Consider the following 19,239-nt stretch of genomic DNA (forward strand, 5'->3'; position numbering starts at 1 on the left):
ATTCAAACCCAATCTTTTGACTCCAGTTATACTGCTTTTGGAACTATACCCACTGGGCTATGAATAAGTACATAATCAAATTTTGTTAGAGTTCAATGTACATTCAATAAGCATGTGTATTCCCTGCTTCTGCCATTTAATTATCTCCATATATGTGTTATTTCTAGCTTTCTTAACACTTAATAAGCCTGTCAGATCTTCCATTTCCTCAGTGTCAATCTTTTTACTATATTGTCATTCTGACAATTGAGTGTTGAAGTCCCCTACTATTATTATATCTTTGTATAGTTCTTTTTCTATTACTGTTAACCTTTCTTTTATGAATTTAACTGTTGAATTGTTTGGAGCATATAAGTTAAAAATTGTTATATATTCATTATTTATTCTTCCTTTCACTATTGTATAATACCCTTGTCTGTCTCTCTTTTGATGTCTGGGTAGAATTCAACCTTCAGTGTTATCATTACTGTCACTCCTGCTTTTAAAAAATTGCTGCAAATCATGCAATACCATAGTCTCTGAAGAATTAAAGTTGAGGGTTACCTAGAGGGCAATGGAAAGATGCATGATGGGAGCGAGCAAGCTGCAATACATCGCTAATGAAGAATTAAACAGGAGAAATGGTGTGAAAGATGTCGTCAAAGAGAGATGTATGCCTGGAAGAGGTCAGCCAGTCATGTGGTAAGGGCTACAGACAGATGATGCATAGGTCAAACACTCTACTGCTATGTACACAATGTCAAGAATTCTAGAGGAACGACCCTAGCATGTGAAACCTCAGTGGAGGAACACAGATAAGAGTAGCACAGGATACGAAGTAGTAGATGAGTTAGAGTTCACACTTTTGGAGGGAGAATCCTCTGCATTCCCAGATCAATCAAAGCATAGAAGCAACAATATAATAATCTTGACCAAGCTCTTAACTTTAGTCACTCTATGTCTTTTTGCATTAAATTTATTTTTTACAGCCAGCATATTAATATTTAAAATAAATAAAATTTTAAAATAATACATTCAAAAATTCATTTTGTAACGCAATTCTTTTTCTTTTCATAAGAAGTCATACCTAGACATAAAGAAGGCAGGTAGGTGATATAGTGGATAGAGCACTGGCCCTGGAATCAAGGGGACCTGAGTTCAAATCTGACCTCAGATACTAGCTGTATGACCTTGGGCAAGACATTTAACCCTGTTTGCCTCAGTTTCCTCATCTGTAAAATGAACTAAAGAAGGAAATGGAAAACCATTCCAGTATCTATGGGGTCATGAAGAGTTGACTCAACAACAGCATAAACAAAACATGCTACCCACCTCCAGATGGAGAGGCCATGACTCAGTGCAGCCTGGGGCATATTTTTTTTATTGATATGGCCAAGGTAGGAATTTGTTTTACTTGAATATACATTGGTGGTTTTTTTTTTTTTTTGTGGGGCAATTGGGGTTAAGTGACTTGCCCAGGGTCACACAGCTAGTAAGTGTTAAGTGTCTGAGGCCGGATTTGAACTTAGGTACTCCTGAATCCAGGGCCAGTGCTCTATCCACTGCACCATCTAGCTGCCCCAATATACATGTTTTTAATGTTGTTTTTTTCTTGTTTTCTCAAGTGCGGGAGAAAATATGGACCTGAAAATAAAATAAGATTGAATTTTAAAAACCCTCAAGAGGGGGGCAGCTAGGTGGCACAGTGGCTAAAGCCCTGGCCCTGGATTCAGGAGAACCTGAGTTTAAATCCTGCCTCAGACATTTGACAATTACTAGCTGTGTGACCCTGGGCAAGTCACTTAACCCTCATTGCCCAGCCCCCCCTCCCAAAAAAAAAACCCCCTAACCCTCAAGTGGTCATAAAATCATTGATCTTGGGCAGGAAGGGACTTTAAAGGTCATTTACTCTTACCACTCTTTTTAGAGGATGGCAAGTTGAAGCCTTGAGGAATTAAATGAACTATCCAGGGTCAGACAGGTCTCAAGTGAAAGGGCTAGGGCTTGAATGAAGGTCCTTTGATTCCAAATCTAACATTCTTTCCACTGCATCATGGAATTCAGACCGTTTGCATTTATTGTTATAAATGCTCATTTTTATTTCTCTCCTGGCATTTCCCTCTTCTATGTTTGTTTTTGATATTGTTTCACTGAAAATTCCATTCATTTTCTGTAGGAATTTCTACTACAGCCATTTAACAAAACAAATAAACATCCAATTTAATTAAAGTCTACTAATTCGTGATTTCCTGACGCTTATTTCCTTTTTATTACAGTGATAGCAAAGGACTTTTGCTTTTGAGATTGTCAGATGCGGTAATTTCCCACCTTCTTTGAAGAAAATCATCAATTAAAAATGACTAAATGGGGGGGCAGCTAAGTGGCGCAGTGGATAAAGCACTGGCCTTGGATTCAGAAGTTCCTAAGTTCAAATCCAGCCTCAGACACTTGACACTCACTTACTAGCTGTGTAACCCTGGGCAAGTCACTTAACCCTCACTGCCCCCCCCCAAAAAAAAGAAGACTAAATCCTTTTAAATGGTTATAGTTTACCTCCTCTCTCTCTCTCTCTCTCTCTCTCTCTCTCTCTCTCTCTCTCTCTCTCTCTCTCTCGGCCAGGGCAATAAGGGTTAAGTGGTGACTTGCCCAGGTTCACACAGCTAGTAAGTGTCAAGTGTCTGAGGTCAAATTTGAACTCAGGTTCTCCTGAATCCAGGGTTGGTGCTTTATCTATTGTGCCACCTAGCTGCCCCCTTGCAGATAGAATTTGAGCTGAGTCTTGAAGCTAGGAGGCAGAGGAGAGACAGCATTTCAGACATAATGTATGTCCAGTTTACAGTTGAGGAAACTGTGGCAAATAGAGGTTAAATGACTTGCCCAGGGTCACACAGTTAGTAAGTGTCTGAGGCCCAATTTGAACTTAGGTCTTCCTGACTCCAGAACCGAGCTCTATCCACTGTACTACTTCGATGCCTCCTGCTCAAAAAAATTTTAAACTCAACACCATCTCCTTTCTCAGCCTCTATAAATTTCCACTCAAATCATAAGGCTAACTTTGCTCACCATATATTCTTTTTTTTTTTTTTTAGTGAGGCAATTGGGGTCAAGTGACTTGCCTAAGGTCACACAGCTAGTAAGTGTTAAGTGTCTGAGGCCGGATTTGAACTCAGGTACTCCTGACTCCAGGGCCAGTGCTCTATCCACTGTGCCACCTAGCTGCCCCCTTACCATATATTCTTGAAATTCCTGTGTATCCTTAAATATTTTGTCTTCAAAATTATGTTTAGCTTGGTTTGGTGGCTGGATTGGGGATGAAGTACTATTTCCATTAATTGTCACTGTATCATATTCCAGCTCATTCAGTTATTGCTTATCTTGAGCAAATAAATCTTGTACAATTTGTAACTCATTTAACTTCTCTAAGAATCTGGATGCTATACCACTTGGTGTACATATGTTTAGCATTGAAGTATATATACCTTTTTTTTCTCTTTTTTTGCAGGGCAATGAGGGTTAAATGACTTGCCCAGGGTCACACAGCCAGTAAGTGTCCAAGTGTCTGAGGCCAGATTTGAACTCAGGTCCTCCTGAATCCAAGGCTGGTGCTTTATCCACTGCTCCATCTAGCTGCCCCAAATTTTGTACAATTTGGAAGGATATTTTGTGATATGTTCTGATAGTCCTTGCATCTGCATGGAAAATCTTTTCCTTCTCATTATAATTGTGAAGTTTGATTATGATGTGTTTGAGTGAGTTGAATCTGTGGATCATCCTTATGGGTAGTCTGTGAATTCTGTCAATATGAAAATGGCCCATTTTCCTAATATTTCTGGAAATATTTATTTACTTTTCTGAAATACACTGGTCACATTTTTTATTTCTTCTCATTTAGGGGTAATCCTGATAACTTTCCAAGCTCTAGTCTACTGATCTGTCATCTTTGTTTGCAAAATTTCTAAGCATTTTTCCATTTGGGTAGATTTTTGCTATTTCCTCCCTTTCCTTCCAACTTTTTAAACCATTCTTTACTCCAGTAAGTTATTTGTCACAACGAATCCATTTTTTTTCTTTCATATCCCCCATCGATATTTCCAAGCTGTTGAAATTCATCATCATCTTGTCTTGATTTTTATTTCATCTTGTGTTAATTTTACTATTTTCATTTCTTCCTCTATTTCCTTCTGTGTTTTTATTTTCCACATTAATATGTCTTGCAATCATTCCAGCTTTGTTTCTGGGGTGTTAATTCATTATTTTTTCCTTCTGGCATTTTGGTTTCAGTTTCTTTTAATCCATGATATTTATTCCTCATGTTGGAACTTTTCTTTTGTTTGCTCATTTCTTTTATTATTCCTTTTATGAAAACCAATTTTATCTTGGGTTTTTGGGTTGGTTTTTTTTTTGTGTGTGTGTGTGTGTGGGGTAAGTATGGCTCTTTTCCCTTTGCATTTCAATTGTTGTTTTGAAAGGATATTAAGGAAGTAGATTCCCTCATGACCTTTGACTCCTCCTCTATCTTCCCAGAAATCTTCCATTTCTTTTATAGTGTGGGTTTTGTTAGCACATAGCTGTACATAATAGTGTCCATTTTTACAATTGTGATATCCCCACCCCCACCCCCCTTCTCACTTCCATTCTTCTTTGTTTTTTGTTTTGTTTTTTGTGGGGCAATGGGGGTTAAGTGACTTGACCAGGATCACACAGCTAGTAAGTGTCAAGTGTCTGAGGCCGGATTTGAACTCAGGTACTCCTGAATCCAGGGCTGGTGCTTTTCCACTGCGCCACCTAGCCGCCCCCCCTCCATTCTTTAGTTAAATTTCTACAGCTAGGCAAAGGAGGACTTGTTAATAAGGCAAGTACTACTCTCCAGGCTCTAACAGGAACTTACATCTTTCTTTACCCTCCAGGGGCTGTGATTGGGAGAATTTTAACTCAGACAATGTCAGCAGATGAAGGTGCCTCAGTACTTTGCAATGTCACCTCTCCTATACACAGCTGAGGTCTCACAGGTACACCTGGAAGAGGAGTGACCAACTTCTTGCTATCATGACTCTGCTTATGGACCTTTATTGACCCCGCCTCAGAAAGAAGGTGAACTTGGCTCCAGGCACGGCATCACTCTCCTGTCTTTATCTGCCAATGACACTGGGGAGTACACTGTGACTTTCACACCTTTCCTGATGGGATTTACAAAGGGAAAATTTTCCTGGAAAGTCACAGAACCAAGCCATCCAGGAGATTCAGGTAAGATGATGAACTATACTTATTGTCATTTAAATTCAAGACATCCTAAGGATCCTTATTCCATGCAGATAAAGCATCCTCTCCACCTTGTCTTCCCCATCCCTCACCAAAGAGCACTCTAAGGCAAAAGGCATGAATAAGTCTTTGTATTTTTTTTTTTTTTTTGCGGGGCAATGAGGGTTAAGTGACTTGCCCAAAGTTCATGCAGCTAGTAAGTGTCAAGTGTGTCTGAGGCCAGATTTGAACTCAGGTCCTCCTGAATCCAGGGCCGGTGCTTTATCTACTGCACCACCTTAAAGGACTAGAATGACACCTGGTGACCATCAAGTCCAGTCCCTTTATTTTACTGGGAAGAAAATCATGACCAAGAGAGATGAAGTGATTTCTTAGGAGTGCACAGCTTATTAATTTGTGGTAAGGGGAGTGGGGGGGGGGAGAGAAAGGAATGAGTGTTTATATAGTGCCGACTATGTGTCAGACACTGTGCTAAGCACTTGTGCAAATAGTATCACATTTGATAAAGCCAAAAGTTGAACATACAGCTTCTAAATCCCAGTTCAGTGCCATTGCTATGGTAGTTTAAGGTTTATAAAGACTCACAAGCATATGTTATCTCAAGAGAGATCTGGTAGGTGCAGGCTGGCTATAGCATATTACTAGTGATGTGCTCAGGAAATAAATCATTAAGTACATGCCCAACCAGCAAAGGCAGTGGGATTGGCTGTGTGTCATGAATGAGAGACAGTGGATGGATAGCCAGAATGCTACATGGATTCCTTCAATAATTGGGCCTCCACTGTGTTTAGTGTCTCTCCTCTGGAAGATTTAGAGAAAGCCATGGATGAGAATTGTATAGGATGGAAGATGTGGTGGAGGGACTAGTTACACTAATGGGGTCACATATCTAATGATACATGATTTAATTATATATTTAAAAAGCAAATTAGATTTATAGATGCCTTAAGTGTGCCTAAAAGAAATCAGGCTGGGGGCAGCTAGGTAGCACAGTGGATAAAGCACCAGCCCTGAATTCAGGAGAACCTGAGTTCAAATCTGGCCTCAGACACTTGACACTTACTAGATGTGTGACCCTGGGCAAGTCACTTAACCCTCATTGCCCTGAAAAAAAAAAAAGAAAGAAAGAAATCAGGCTGAAGGAAAGTCAAAACATTAATATTATTGTTGTTGTTATCAGTCTTTTTTGTACCTCCAATGACTATTGATTGTTGTCCTTCATGCTCAAAGAGGACATCACCATGTTGACATCAAGATACGTGTGTCTGACTGTGACTTATCAGACAGATATGAGGTTAGAAGGCTCTACCACAGGTCAGGCACAAATAGTTCAAGTGAACATTTTGAGTGGTGATGTCTCTAAATGTGTGTCTCTAACATTTCTTCTGGGTGCATAGTGGTGCTTAATAAATGCTTAATAGAGTTGGTGTCTTAATCTATGATTTTGTCAATGTGGGTATTCTTTCCACTAATACAGATAGCAACTTTTTAATACTTTAATCCAGGGGATTTTATCCTTTCTTTGTGTCATGGACCCCTTTGGCAGTCTAGTGAAGCCCTTTTCAGAATAATGTTTTTGAATGCATTAAATAAAATACAGAGGTCTGCAAAGGAAACCAAAAGTTAGTGAAAATAAAGATGTATTTTTTTTTTCTTATCCAAGTTTTCTCATCCCCTTAAGTCCATCTATGGGCCTTTGGTTGACCTGTGGACCACGGGTGAAAAATTCTTGTCTTAATAGGGAAGGCTGGAGAAGTTTCCATTATAAAAGGAATGGAGAGGTAGCCAAGCACTTGGTGCAGATTGAGAGACTCTGGGAAGGCATCTGCTTAAGGCCCAGTTATTCTCTAACAAATGCTTTTGTGGTCTCAAGCCCTTCCTACTTGGCTCACTGGGGATAAGATCATCTCCAATGCTGTGTCTCAGAATCACTTCCTGCCTCCCTCTTCAGTGGGGTTCTGTCCCAGGACCATTTCCAGGTCAGCTTGTATTCTGGGATAAGACCACTGGATCTCTCAACTCCAGGGATTTTTCCAATTCTTGACTCCTAGCTGGGCTCCCTACCTCTCATGCCACCACCTGCCTGCTTGCTATGAAGTAGGCTTCCTGGGTCTCATAGTAGAGACATAACCATCTGCCCAAGAAGCTGAAATTCAAGGGAGGATTTTAATCTTCATGTGTTTCTCTCAATGGACCTCTCTCCAACTACTGGTATGCTGCCTGATCAATTATCATTGGTCATACTTGGCTCATTCCAGTGATTCCAGGACCCGCAGTTGATGATGTAAAACCTTGTTCCCTATTGTCAATTTATTACTCCTTCACAGTTATCTACCTGAACCATGATACCACTTCCCTCCTCAATTTTCACCCTAAATCTCCTGCCCCTGCACCCTCTGGAATGTCTGCTCTACAATTAAAAAACTTCATTTCATCTTAAACCTCTTCCTTTTTAACTCTTTCATGTTCTGGTCCTCCCTGAGATATGGCTCCCTCCTTATGTCATGGCATTTCTGACCACCTTTTCCAGCACTAGCTACATTTTTCCTCATACCTTTAAAAATTTTTTTCTTTTGGGTGAGGCAATTGGGGTTAAGTGACTTGCCCAGGGTCACACAGCTAGTAAGTGTTAAGTATCTGAGGCTGAATTTGAACTCAGGTCCTCCTGAATCCAGGGCTGGTGCTCTATCTACTGCACTACCTAGCTGCCCCTCCTCAAACCTTTTGACCCACTGGTTGTGGTGGAAGACTTTGGATACTCCTTTCTTTTCTTTTCTTTTCTTTTCTTTTCTTTTCTTTCTTTCTTTCTTTCTTTCTTTCTTTCTTTCTTTCTTTCTTTCTTTCTTTCTTTCTTTTTTTTGCACGGGCAATGAGGGTTAAGTGACTTGCCCAGGGTCACACAGCTAGTAAGTGTCAAGTGCCTGAGGTCAAATTTGAACTCAGGTCCTCCTGAATCCAGGGCGGGTTCTTTATCCACTGTAGCCACCTAGCTACCCCACGGATACTCTTCCTTTGTAGTTGCTTTGTCCATATTCCTTCTACTACCTTGTCTTAGAAACCCCTTGGGGCTTATTCTAATGAGGGGCTGGGAATGAGACTTTGATTATGTCACTTCTATTCATATCTACCCAGACCGCCCCAGCCTCAGGAAATCTAGACAAAGGGATCTACCTCCAAAGAAGCCACTTATGTCCCAATTGGGTGGGGTCTCCCCAAGATTGAGGAAAATGGTAACTCAATCTCATCCGCCTTGTCCTTCAGAGGTTGCTTTAACCTAGCAGAGAATGAGGAAAAAGAAAGGGGAAAAAATCTCTAGATCCCCTGATATTAATTGATTATTAATAATTATTTCTGGGCAGCTAGGTGGCACAGTGGATAGAGTACCGGCCCTGGAGTCAGGAGGACCTGAGTTCAAATATGGCCTCAGACACTTAACACTTACTAGCTGTGTGACCCTGGGCAAGTCACTTAACCCCAATTGCCTCACCAAAAAACAAAAACAAAAACAAAACAAAACAAAATAATAATTATTTCTCTCATGTTCAATCCAACTTTATCATCAAATTTAGATCTTGATCGTTGCTATCTATTGACCTCCATGGCATTTTCCTTCCTTCCTTAATAAATTCAGTATCTGCATCACAGTTTTTCTCTCTTCTCCATTTGCTGTCCTCAAACTAGAAGACTACAAATACACATTTGTCATGGGGCGCAGAGCACCCCAGAATTTCTCTGGGGCACACCGAGGAATCTTCTCCTTGAGAAACTAAACCAGAGGACAGATAACGCCTAGAGGAACCAAATCGGACTGAGCTAGCTTGGGATTCCTACCCTTCATTCCGGTCTCCCTTATCCTGGGGAGATAAGTTTGGGTGGGGCTGTGGCCTTTGTGTTCTGAAGAGGGATCCATAGCCACCCCTCACCCAATTCCTTTAGTCACTACCAGTGGGGGATGGTCCTCCACTGCTCACCCAATTCCCCCAGCTACCACCAGTGGGGGATGGTCCTCTCTCACTAAAGGAACTTTTCACGGGCAGATGGGCCACCCCCATCAGTCCTCTATAAAAGTACCTTCCGGTCTCCTGTTCGAGGAGATTTGGTACCTCTGAGCCATGTGCTTTATGTCAAATCTCCCCATGAAAAGTCTAAGGATTTCTTTCATGGTTTCCCTCCCCCCACCCTTCCCTTCCCTTGCTCCTAAATAAACTATCACCTTGTTCTAACTAAGTTTTGTGTGCAAGAGGGTGTAATTCTTTAAAGAGGAATTCCCAAGAACCCCAACCCCAACCCGTACCCCATTTTCCCACTATATCACATTGATACTTCCTCAAATACCCAACTTCTCATTTCCTTAATCTATTCAGTTCCTATCCTTCCCCTTAGCTATACACAGACATAGTCTTATCCTTAATCTTGTTGTTGTTGTTGGGGTTTTTCTGAGGCAATTGGGGTTAAGTGACTTGCCTAGGGTCACACAGCTAGTAAGTGTTAAGTGTCTGAGGCAGGGTTTGAACTCAGGTCCTCCTGACTCCAGGGCCAGTGTTCTATCCATTATCCTTAATCTTGTAATCATCTACAAGTGTTCCACTTCCTTATTGATGAAGTCTGAAATCCTTTTCATTTGGTCATAATGTTTTATTATCGCATTTCCCCCTATACTTAATGACTAATGACCCCGTTCTTTATTCTCACTGTGCTCTCCATTACCTCCACTCTTTTCACTAACTTGATCCCAATTCAACTCTACTCTATTGCCTGTTCTTGAACCTTTTGCCCCCTTGTCCTAAGATCAATATGGCATTCCAAACCTGGTTTACTTCCACCACCTGACTTCTTTTCTCCTATTCATGAACTGCTGAGTGGAGCTGAAGGAAATGATGGAACTGTGTTGATTGTGTTGAATACAAATTTCTGCTCTTTAATTCCCACTGGACCCTCAATGCAACAGGACGAACATTCTATTCCTCCCCAGCTCATTAAATATCCCTGTCTCCACAACAGCTGTTCTAAACATTCTCATCTTTCCTTAAGCCTTCCCAGGACAATCCCTCCCTCCATCCTCAGTCAAAGACGTTGTCTCCTATTTTTTTACCCCCTCCCCAAATCAAGACTATTTGCTGAGAGGTACCCTTACCTCTTCCTCCACCTCATCTCACACCATTGAGTCATCTTTCTTCATTATCTCCTCCTTTGCCAAAGCCACCCCTCTCCCCTGATCCTCCTCCCTTCTCCTTTCTCCAGCAGATTGCCCCCCACTATCATACCCTCTTATCTTTAATTTCTCACTATCTACTCCCTAGCAACATCCTCTCTTATCTTCAGTCTCTCCGTATCCACTGGCCTCTTGCCTGCTGCCTACATATATGCCTATTTGTCTCTATCCTTTAAAAATCTTTACTTGATCTTACCATTTTCATTAGCTATCATCTTATTTCTCTTCCTTTTTTGGCTAAAGTCCTGGAGAAAATTTCCTATACTAAAAGCCTCTAATTTCTCATTTCTATTAGATTGTAAGCTCTTTGAGGGCGGGGACTGTCTTCACATATTAGACACTTTAAAAAATGTCTATTGACTGATTGATACAGTCACAATCACTTTTCAGTTTCTCATCACCACCTGGCTCTTGGAATAGCTTTCTGTTTTTCTGCCTCAAGGTCCTCCCCTTTCCAATCCATCATCCACTCAGCTTCCAAGGAGATTTTTCTAGAATATAGTGTTAATCATGTCACCCTGCTGCTCAGTAAGTGCCAGTGACTACCTAGCTAGAGAATATCAATTGACTGCTTTAAGTTCCCCTTAAGTCTGAACATTCCTTGTCAGTGATCTTTTGTTTTTGATTTTTTGTGGAGCAATGAGGATTAAGTGACTTGTCTAGGGTCACACAGCTAGTAAGTGTCAAGTGTCTGAGGTCAAATTTGAACTCAGGTCCTCCTGAATCCAGGGCCAGTGCATTATCCACTGTGCCACCTAGCTGCCCGGAAAAATAACTTGTAAACTGTTAGGATTACATCCTGCAGAAATGTAGACCATTTACTGGGTTCACTTTGTAAGCACTGGAGATATAATACATATGAAAAAGACTCCATGTGCCAAGGAACTTACATACGAATGGAGAAAGACAACACATAAGGAGGAGCTGGGAAGTAGAATGGTAGGGAGCTAATGAAGTATGGTATGGACAGCTCATGAGATGGTGGTGTGGGGTCAGACACTCACTAACGAAAAGGGAGGGTTTCAGGTAAGAGACATCTTCAGGGTGGAGAAGTCCGCTTGTCACAGAGTGAAGTATGGAGAAATGAAGAGTAGAGCTAAGACCGGAGCAAGTAAGGCTAGACATCTCATGAAATGGGGTCAGACCACAGTAATCAACAATCAGGAAAGAAGGTTCAACCTTTAAATACTTTCTGTTGTATGGCCATTTTTCAGTCGTGTCAACACTTTGTGACCCCTTTTGAAATTCTACTCAAATGATTTACCATTTCCTTCTCCAGCTCATTTTACAGATGAAGAAACTGAGGCAAACAGGGCCACACAGCTAGTAAGTGTCTGAGGTGGGATTTGAACTCAGGAAGATGAGTACACTATTGTAACCCCTAACTGCCCTTTACAGACTTTATCTTCAAGCATCAATACTATATCTGACTCAGCAGCAGACACTCAATGCCAATACCTACACTAGATATCCTTTTGTTTTTTGTTTTGTTTTTTTAAGTGAGGCAATGGGGGTTAAGTGACTTGCCCAGGGTCACACAGCTAGCAAGTGTTAAGTGTCTGAGGCCGGATTTGAACTCAGGTACTCCTGACTCCAGGGCCAGTGCTCTATCCACTGTGCCACCTAGCTGCCCCTTACTAGATATCCTTTTAAACTACTGTGTGAGAACTGCATCTGAAGGAAAGTCAATCTCTAGTGTCTCTTCTACATCTGCTTGTGTCACTAAGCTAGGCCCTGGCAAGACCTCATAAGAAGCACATCATGTTCACTATGTGGGTATTTTATTTATTTATTTTAGTTGTTTGTTTATTTATTTTGGGAGGGCAATTGGGGTTAAGTGACTGTGCCAGGGTCACACAGCCAGTAAGTGTTAAGTGTCTGAGGCTGGATTTGAACTCAAGTACTCTGACTCCAGGGCCGTGCTCTATCCACTGCTCCATCTAGCAGCCCCTGTGGGTATTTTTTTATAAGTCAATCACACAGTGGATAGAGCATGGGCCCTGGATTCAGGAGGACCCGAGTTCAAATCCGGCCTCAGACACTAACACTCACTGGCTGTGTGACCTGGGCAAGTCACTTAACACTCATTCCCCCCCCCCCAAGTCATCAGCAAGCATTTTTAAAGTGTTTACTGTGTGCCAGATACTGTTTTAGGCATTGGAGATACAAATATAAAGAATGATATAATCCAACTTATAAGGGCTTACATTCTTTTTTTTAAGTGAGTATTTTAAAAGTCATACATATAATTACCTATACTCTTTGACGACCACAGTTAGAAAAAGATGCCTGCTGGGATAACTAATCTTATAAGGTATTCCCCTAGTCCAAGGAGTCCATGGAGAAGTCATTAGGATTATTGCTACCTCTACCAAGCCTATTCTGTTTCTGGGGGTGGTTACACTGGACTTCATTGTAGATATGCCCCAGTCCCCAACGTATGATGCAATTCTGGTGGTAGAAAATGTCTTCATCAATATGGATCATTCACTCCTCTGTGACATCCCTCCTGTCATCATTAAGCCTGCCCATCTAATCCTGAAAGAGATCATCTGGCTCTCTATTTTCTCCTCTAACGTCATGTCTCATGGGGTTTACAGTTCATCTTCCATTTCTAGGAGAATGCCACTGTTCATGGCCCTCCAGGTGAAAATCCACCATCTCATAGCATATTATTTTCAGTCTGATGGTCAGAAACCATCAGACACTCAGATAACATCTTAGGTAGGATATTTTCTACCTTCAAAAAGACTTAGTTGCCCTATGGCAATTGCAGAATTCAGTTAAACTCACCTTTTACATGTACCATGGTTTGCATCCCTGGTTTTTCTCCACACTCACTTTGTGTACTGCAGTGTCCACAGCTATTGAGGCAACATGAGTCTCCTCCAAAGTCTTTTCCTCAATAAAGTCCACTATACTTCAATCTAGCATGTCCAAGGGACTTTTAAATTAAGTGACCCTGGAAAAGGCATTATTAAGTTACTCTTTTCTCCTTTCTAATTTTAATTTTGTTTAGTAAGAAATCCTCTTTAGTTCTTTGAATAACAAAATGTTTCCATTTGTTTATGATTGTTAAGTTCGCAACAAAAATAATGTTAAAATGAATAAAGAATCAAAGAAAAAACATTTATCAAGTACTTACTATGTGCCAGGAACTGTTCAAAACACTGGAGGTGCAAAGTAAACAGTCCCTTCCCTCAAGCAGTTTATATATTTTTTTCTTTTCTTTTCTTTTTTCTTTCTTTCTTTTTTTTTTAGTGAGGCAATTGGGGTTAAGTGACTTGCCCAGGGTCACACAGCTAGTAAGTGTTAAGTGTCTGAGGCCAGATTTGAACTCAGGTACTCCTGACTCCAGGGCCAGTGCTCTATCCACTGCTCCACCTAGCTGCCCCAAGCAGTTTATATTTTAATGAGGGTCACAAATAAGAACCTAAAAGATACATATAGAGTAGAAAGTAATCTTAGGGGGCATTTTCCCTTTAAGCAGCTGGGGCTAGGGAGAGGAGTGTGAAAGGCTTCCTGAAGAAGGTGATATTTGAGTTAAGTATTGAAGAAATCCAAGGATAAATCCAGTAAATAGTGAATATTTGGTGTCCCAGAATATCCCAGGTATAGGAAACATCCAGGACATAGGCACAGAGATGGGAGATGTAGTTTCATGTGAGGAATGGTAAATAGGCCAGTATGGCCAGATCGTAGAACATGTGTAAAGTAGAAGAAGGCTGGAAAGATAAGAAGGGGTAATGCTGTGAAGAGCCTTTAAATGCCAAAGACTCTTGTAGTTAAATCTTTTTTTTGGTGAGGCAATTGGGATTAAGTGACTTGCCCAGGGTCATACAGCTAGTAATTGTCAAGTGTCGGAGGCTGGCTTTGAACTCAGGTCCTCCTGACTCCAGGGCTGGTGCTTTATCCACTGTGCCACCTAGCTGCCCCCTAAATGCCTCTTTTTTTCTTTTTTTTTTCCTTGTATTTAATCTTACAGGTAATAGGGAACCACTGGAGTTTAATTCTCGTCAGTAAGAACACTATCCTCCCTCAAATCCCACACAATTATAGGCCATGATGTCTTCCTAAACTGACTTAAAGATTCTGGCTTCCGCAGGTGCAGAGAGAGGTGCCCTTGGTGTTAATTTCTGAGACTGTTTCTACGAACTTGTAGGGATACTAGACTCCATTGCTCTATGACTGCCAGCTTATACCTTTTTGCCTCCTTTCAGCAGCAGAGGCACTGGACAGCTCCCATTCAAGCATATCTTTTGGCGTCATGGTCTCAGGGATAATACTCATTGCTGCAACAGTCATCATGTTGGTGATCTTGGGTGCCAAGGTAAATGTACCTGATTTACGGATCATAATTCTGGGAGGGATAACCCTAGCTCCATATCTTTGAGATGTTTCCATTTCAATGAGGGAAGTCATGCTGACCCTTAGCACACTTTATGGATTGGTCTGAAATGTATGGAAAGGGCTCAAGGGGTCAAAAAGTGAGATTCAACAGGGTGCATGGAAGTCATGGGACCTTTATGACTTTACCTTAAACTAATCCCTTTTGAAGACATAAAAAGAGAAGATTTTGCAGAGAAGTGAGGAGGAGAGAGGAAAATTATAGCTATCTTCAAGTGTTTTGAATATGTGTTATATAGAAGGGACTTATCCTGTCATACTTCAGAGGTCAGAAGTAGGAGCAGGACTTTCAGGTGAGTCATTAAAGATGGACCTTGGAGAGAGGCAGATTTTGACATAACATAAAGATGAACTTCCTCACATTCAGAACTGTCCAAAAGTGTAATGAGCCATCCTGGAAAATAGTGAATCGCTTATAGTTGGAGCTTTTCAGTAAGTGACTGAATGGAACTATTGTTGGGGATATGTAGACTAGGATATCCTGTTCACATGTATGCTGGATTTGATTTTTGAGATCCTTTCCAACTCTAAGGTTCAGAGATTTTTTTTTCTTTTTAAAATTTTTTTTCCTTTTTTTGGTGAGGCAATTGGGGTTAAGTGACTTGCCCAGGGTCACACAGCTAGTAAATGTTAAGTGTCTGAGGCCGGACTTGAACTCATGTACTCCTGAATACAGGGCCAGTGCTTTATCCACTGCACCACCTAGCTGCCCCGTTCAGAGATTTTCTATGAAAATAATGCTAACTAAATCAAAAATTAGTTAGGAAGCAGTGAGCTTCTTCCTCCTCTTTAAAGTGTTTAAGGAACCAGGGTCATCTTTACTGTCTCTCTCTCCTCTCCCTGAGTATCCTCCAGAAAGGACCACATTGCACATCTCTCATCTTTCCAGTCTTGCTCAGTTCTTCCTGGCTGCTCCTCTTTAGTCATGATACCTCTGAACCTTGTAAAGCTTGTCTCCTTTTCTGTACTTCCCTCAGGTAGCCAGGAGTTGTATGGGAGCTAAAGACAAATGCTGGGCAGCTAGATGGCACAGTGGATAAAGCATTGGCCCTTGATTCAGGAGGACCTGAGTTCAAATCTGGCCTCATACACTTGACACTTACTAGCTGTGTGACCCTGGGCAAGTCACTTAACTCCAATCTCCTCACCAAAGGGTTAAAAAAAAAAGACAAATGCTTATTCATAAAAGTACCTTTGTGAAAACTGAGTGTCTACCTTCCAATATTTAATAAGCACCTTTGGTTAGGAGGGTTTGGGTTGTTTTTATTTAAGCTGGAGTAGATTTAAGCTGGAGTAGATTCTGGGCAGCACAGTAGTACTGCCACTGGAATTACTTATGATATCACATCCTTTCTGCATATACATTTGCATTTTGAGCATATGGTCTTGACCTTTTACCCTGAAGATTATAAATATTAAATTGTGTTAATTTTCAATGCAGCTAAACCCATCCTTTGAATGACTATCTCTAAAACAGGTGTTGGCTGAATAATGGAGGACAATCTGTTTCAAATATATAGGGTGTCCCAAAAGTCTTAGTGTAGTTTTAGAGTCACAACTATAAAATATTTTAAAGTTTATAAATCAATTTTCTTATAACAACCCTATGAGGTGGACACTATGATTCCATTATTATTCCCATTTTATGAATGAGAAAGCCAAGGTTGAGAAAAGTTGAGTGACTTGCACACTTAGTAAATGTCATACCAGTATTCAAATCCATGTTTCCTGATTCAATACTGTACAACACTGCTAGCAAACCTGCCTGAACAAAGGTAGACAAAATTAATAAGGTGGACCAATGCTAATGCTGTCCTTAGGGTTTTCTTGGCAAAGATACTGAAGTGGTTTGCCATTTTCTTCTCCAGTGGATTAACACAAACAGAATTTTACACAGCTGGTAAGTGTCTGAGTTCACATTTGAACTCAGGACTTCCTGACTCCAGGCCTAGCACTATCCACTGGGACACCTAGCCACCTCTGAATATTGACTTAGAAAACCACAAATTAACATTATCTATATTGTATTGTTTTATTTTTTAAATTTGTTAAACATTTCTTGATTACAATTTAATCTAGTCCTGGCTGCCCTTGGGAATTTTGTGGGTAACTTGCTGAGGGGGCCAAGAGTTTGACCCCTTGTATCTATACTCTATTGTTTTGTATTAGAATATACAATGATAATTATTTGAGTGTGAAAGGATGGCTATAAAGGACAAATCATAATAACAGCACCCCTTCAAAGAGCAAGTATCGATTTATTGTTAGTTGTAGTAGATTGTTTCAAAACCTGTTGTTGTCTTCAACTCTGCCTCTCAGATTTGTGGTCAGGCCCCAAACTGCAAACCAGTGAACATACCTCCCCTACTGCCTTCCCCATATGCATACACAAACTTAGAATCAAGATGTAGAATTGGAAGGCTCATCGACTTGGAGCTTCAAGGTGCCTAAGAAGAAGTCCTCTAGTCCAACTCTTTCATTTGACAGACAGGAGAAAGGAGAGAGATAAAGAGAAATAAAAGAGGAAAAAATAGAAATTTTTCTCTTTTTCCCCCGAGATAGAAGAAAGAAAGAAGAGATTCAGAGAGGGAGGAAAGAGAAATGAGAAAGTGACTAAGAAGAGAAAAACCACAGAAAAACAGCATCTAAAATTATGTAAACTGAAGAATGATGAAAAATTTAGGTCCAAATCTCCCAGATACTCAGTTTGGGGTTGGGATTGTATTTTGTTTTTGTTTTTACAGAGAAAAACTTTCAGGACCAATTCAGCAGATTACGGCCTCATGGGAAGAAGTCCCTTCAAACAGAATGAGTTGAGCCTGAGTTCTCCTGGTAGGTGTCTTCAACTAGAAGCCACACCAATGACCACCAGTCAAGATTATCAACAAGAACATGACATAGAACAATCTCATGAATATTTTAATGTTCTTAGTTATAGAAATCTGAGTGGCTTTAACTTACCAGTAGAGACAAGATAATCCCTTAAAAGTGCTTGGCAAAACAGCCCTTGTGTTCTGTCTATATGTGTATGTGTATGAATAACCTCCACTTGAATTAACGTTTTGTCTGTGTCATTTTTGGGGAAGTTGATGGGTGGGAAAGCGGTCAGCTGACTGAGTAGAGAAAATTGAGAAGTCAATTTCATTATGACAAATGGCTGTGGGTTTGACCATGGACAAAGATGATCGTTGTTGACCCCCCCCCCCGTCCCCCCCCCCATCCCACCCCGCTCTTGCCCATCCATTGTGAGGCTTCTTATTAGCCTCAGTAGACATTGGGGTAGAAAGCCCCCCAAATTGAATTCTCTTTGTTGTTTCTGAGACATTATTTCAGAAACAGAGGTTGTTATTGGGAAATCATCAAATACTTGAGGACCATCATCACCAACAAACATTTTATTAAGAGGATGCATGAATGAAAAACACTTACTGAGCCTTACCATGGGTCAGCTCTTATGCCGGGTGCTGGCAACACAAATACAAAAGTGAGATGACCTTTGCCTTCAAGGAGCATATATTTTAATATGGGACAGATGGTGGTCAAGGAGGAAGTACTTTGGATAGTGAGTGGAGACATACAGGAGGTGGCTGACATGTCCTTTCCAGAAGCAATGGTAGCATTGATTTAATGGTCATCTCCATAGCAGAAGGTAGAAGGGATTGGTGACAAGATAAATGACAAGAAGATGAATTAATGAATTCACAAAATATGAAGTGCTCACTATGTACAAAGCACGGAGCTAAGTGTTGAGTGTTGGGAATACAAATAGAAAGTGAGATCGTGCTTGTTCTCAAGGAGCTCCCCTTCTAATAGGGGAGACAACACATAGGGGAGGTTTCAGCTTGTATTTTCCCCTTGGTGAGCCAGGTTTTTTTGCTTGTTTTTGTTTTTGCGGTGCAATGAGGGTTAAGTGACTTGCCCAGGGTCACACAGCTAGTAAATGTCAAGTGTCTGAGACCGGATTTGAACTCAGATTCTCCTGAATCCAGGGCTGGTGGTTTATACACTGTGCCACCTAGTTGCCCCCCCTCCTTGTCACCCACTTCTGTGACTTTGGACAAGTCACTTACCTCACTTGGACTCAGGCTGCTCATTTGTGAAATGAGGGTGTCAGCTGGGTGGAACCAGCCTCTAACTAACAAATGGCCAGAGCGAAACAAAGCAGGCTAGAGACAGGAGAGTCAGGAATTAAAGAGAAGTTTCCTTTTCAAAGTCAGGAAAATGGCTTGCAAGCAAGGACACGTGCTGGGGTCCCAGCCCTAGTGGGGAGACCTGAGGCAGTGTTGGGAGATCTCAATACTTATAGTAGTGACTGCCCAGTGAACTGTAGCCCTGACATTGAGGGATAACAGCAAGAATGTGGACTTTCCAAGTTTGTCCTA

At 41.0% G+C, this 19,239-nt stretch overlaps 1 protein-coding gene across 1 annotated transcript; it reads left to right on the plus strand.

Annotated features, from left to right (window-relative positions):
• Window positions 1-568: 568 nt before the first annotated feature.
• Window positions 569-17,855, plus strand: TIGIT (T cell immunoreceptor with Ig and ITIM domains). The gene is given in 8 exon segments (XM_043993497.1): window positions 569-650; window positions 4,887-4,940; window positions 4,943-5,023; window positions 5,026-5,130; window positions 5,133-5,191; window positions 5,193-5,223; window positions 14,671-14,780; window positions 17,602-17,855. Coding segments are annotated over 8 exon segments (756 nt in total). The 3' UTR covers window positions 17,836-17,855.
• Window positions 17,856-19,239: the final 1,384 nt, after the last annotated feature.

The sequence above is a fragment of the Dromiciops gliroides genome, chromosome 3 (genome assembly GCF_019393635.1).
Source record: "Dromiciops gliroides isolate mDroGli1 chromosome 3, mDroGli1.pri, whole genome shotgun sequence".
Classification (NCBI taxonomy): Eukaryota; Metazoa; Chordata; class Mammalia; order Microbiotheria; family Microbiotheriidae; genus Dromiciops; species Dromiciops gliroides.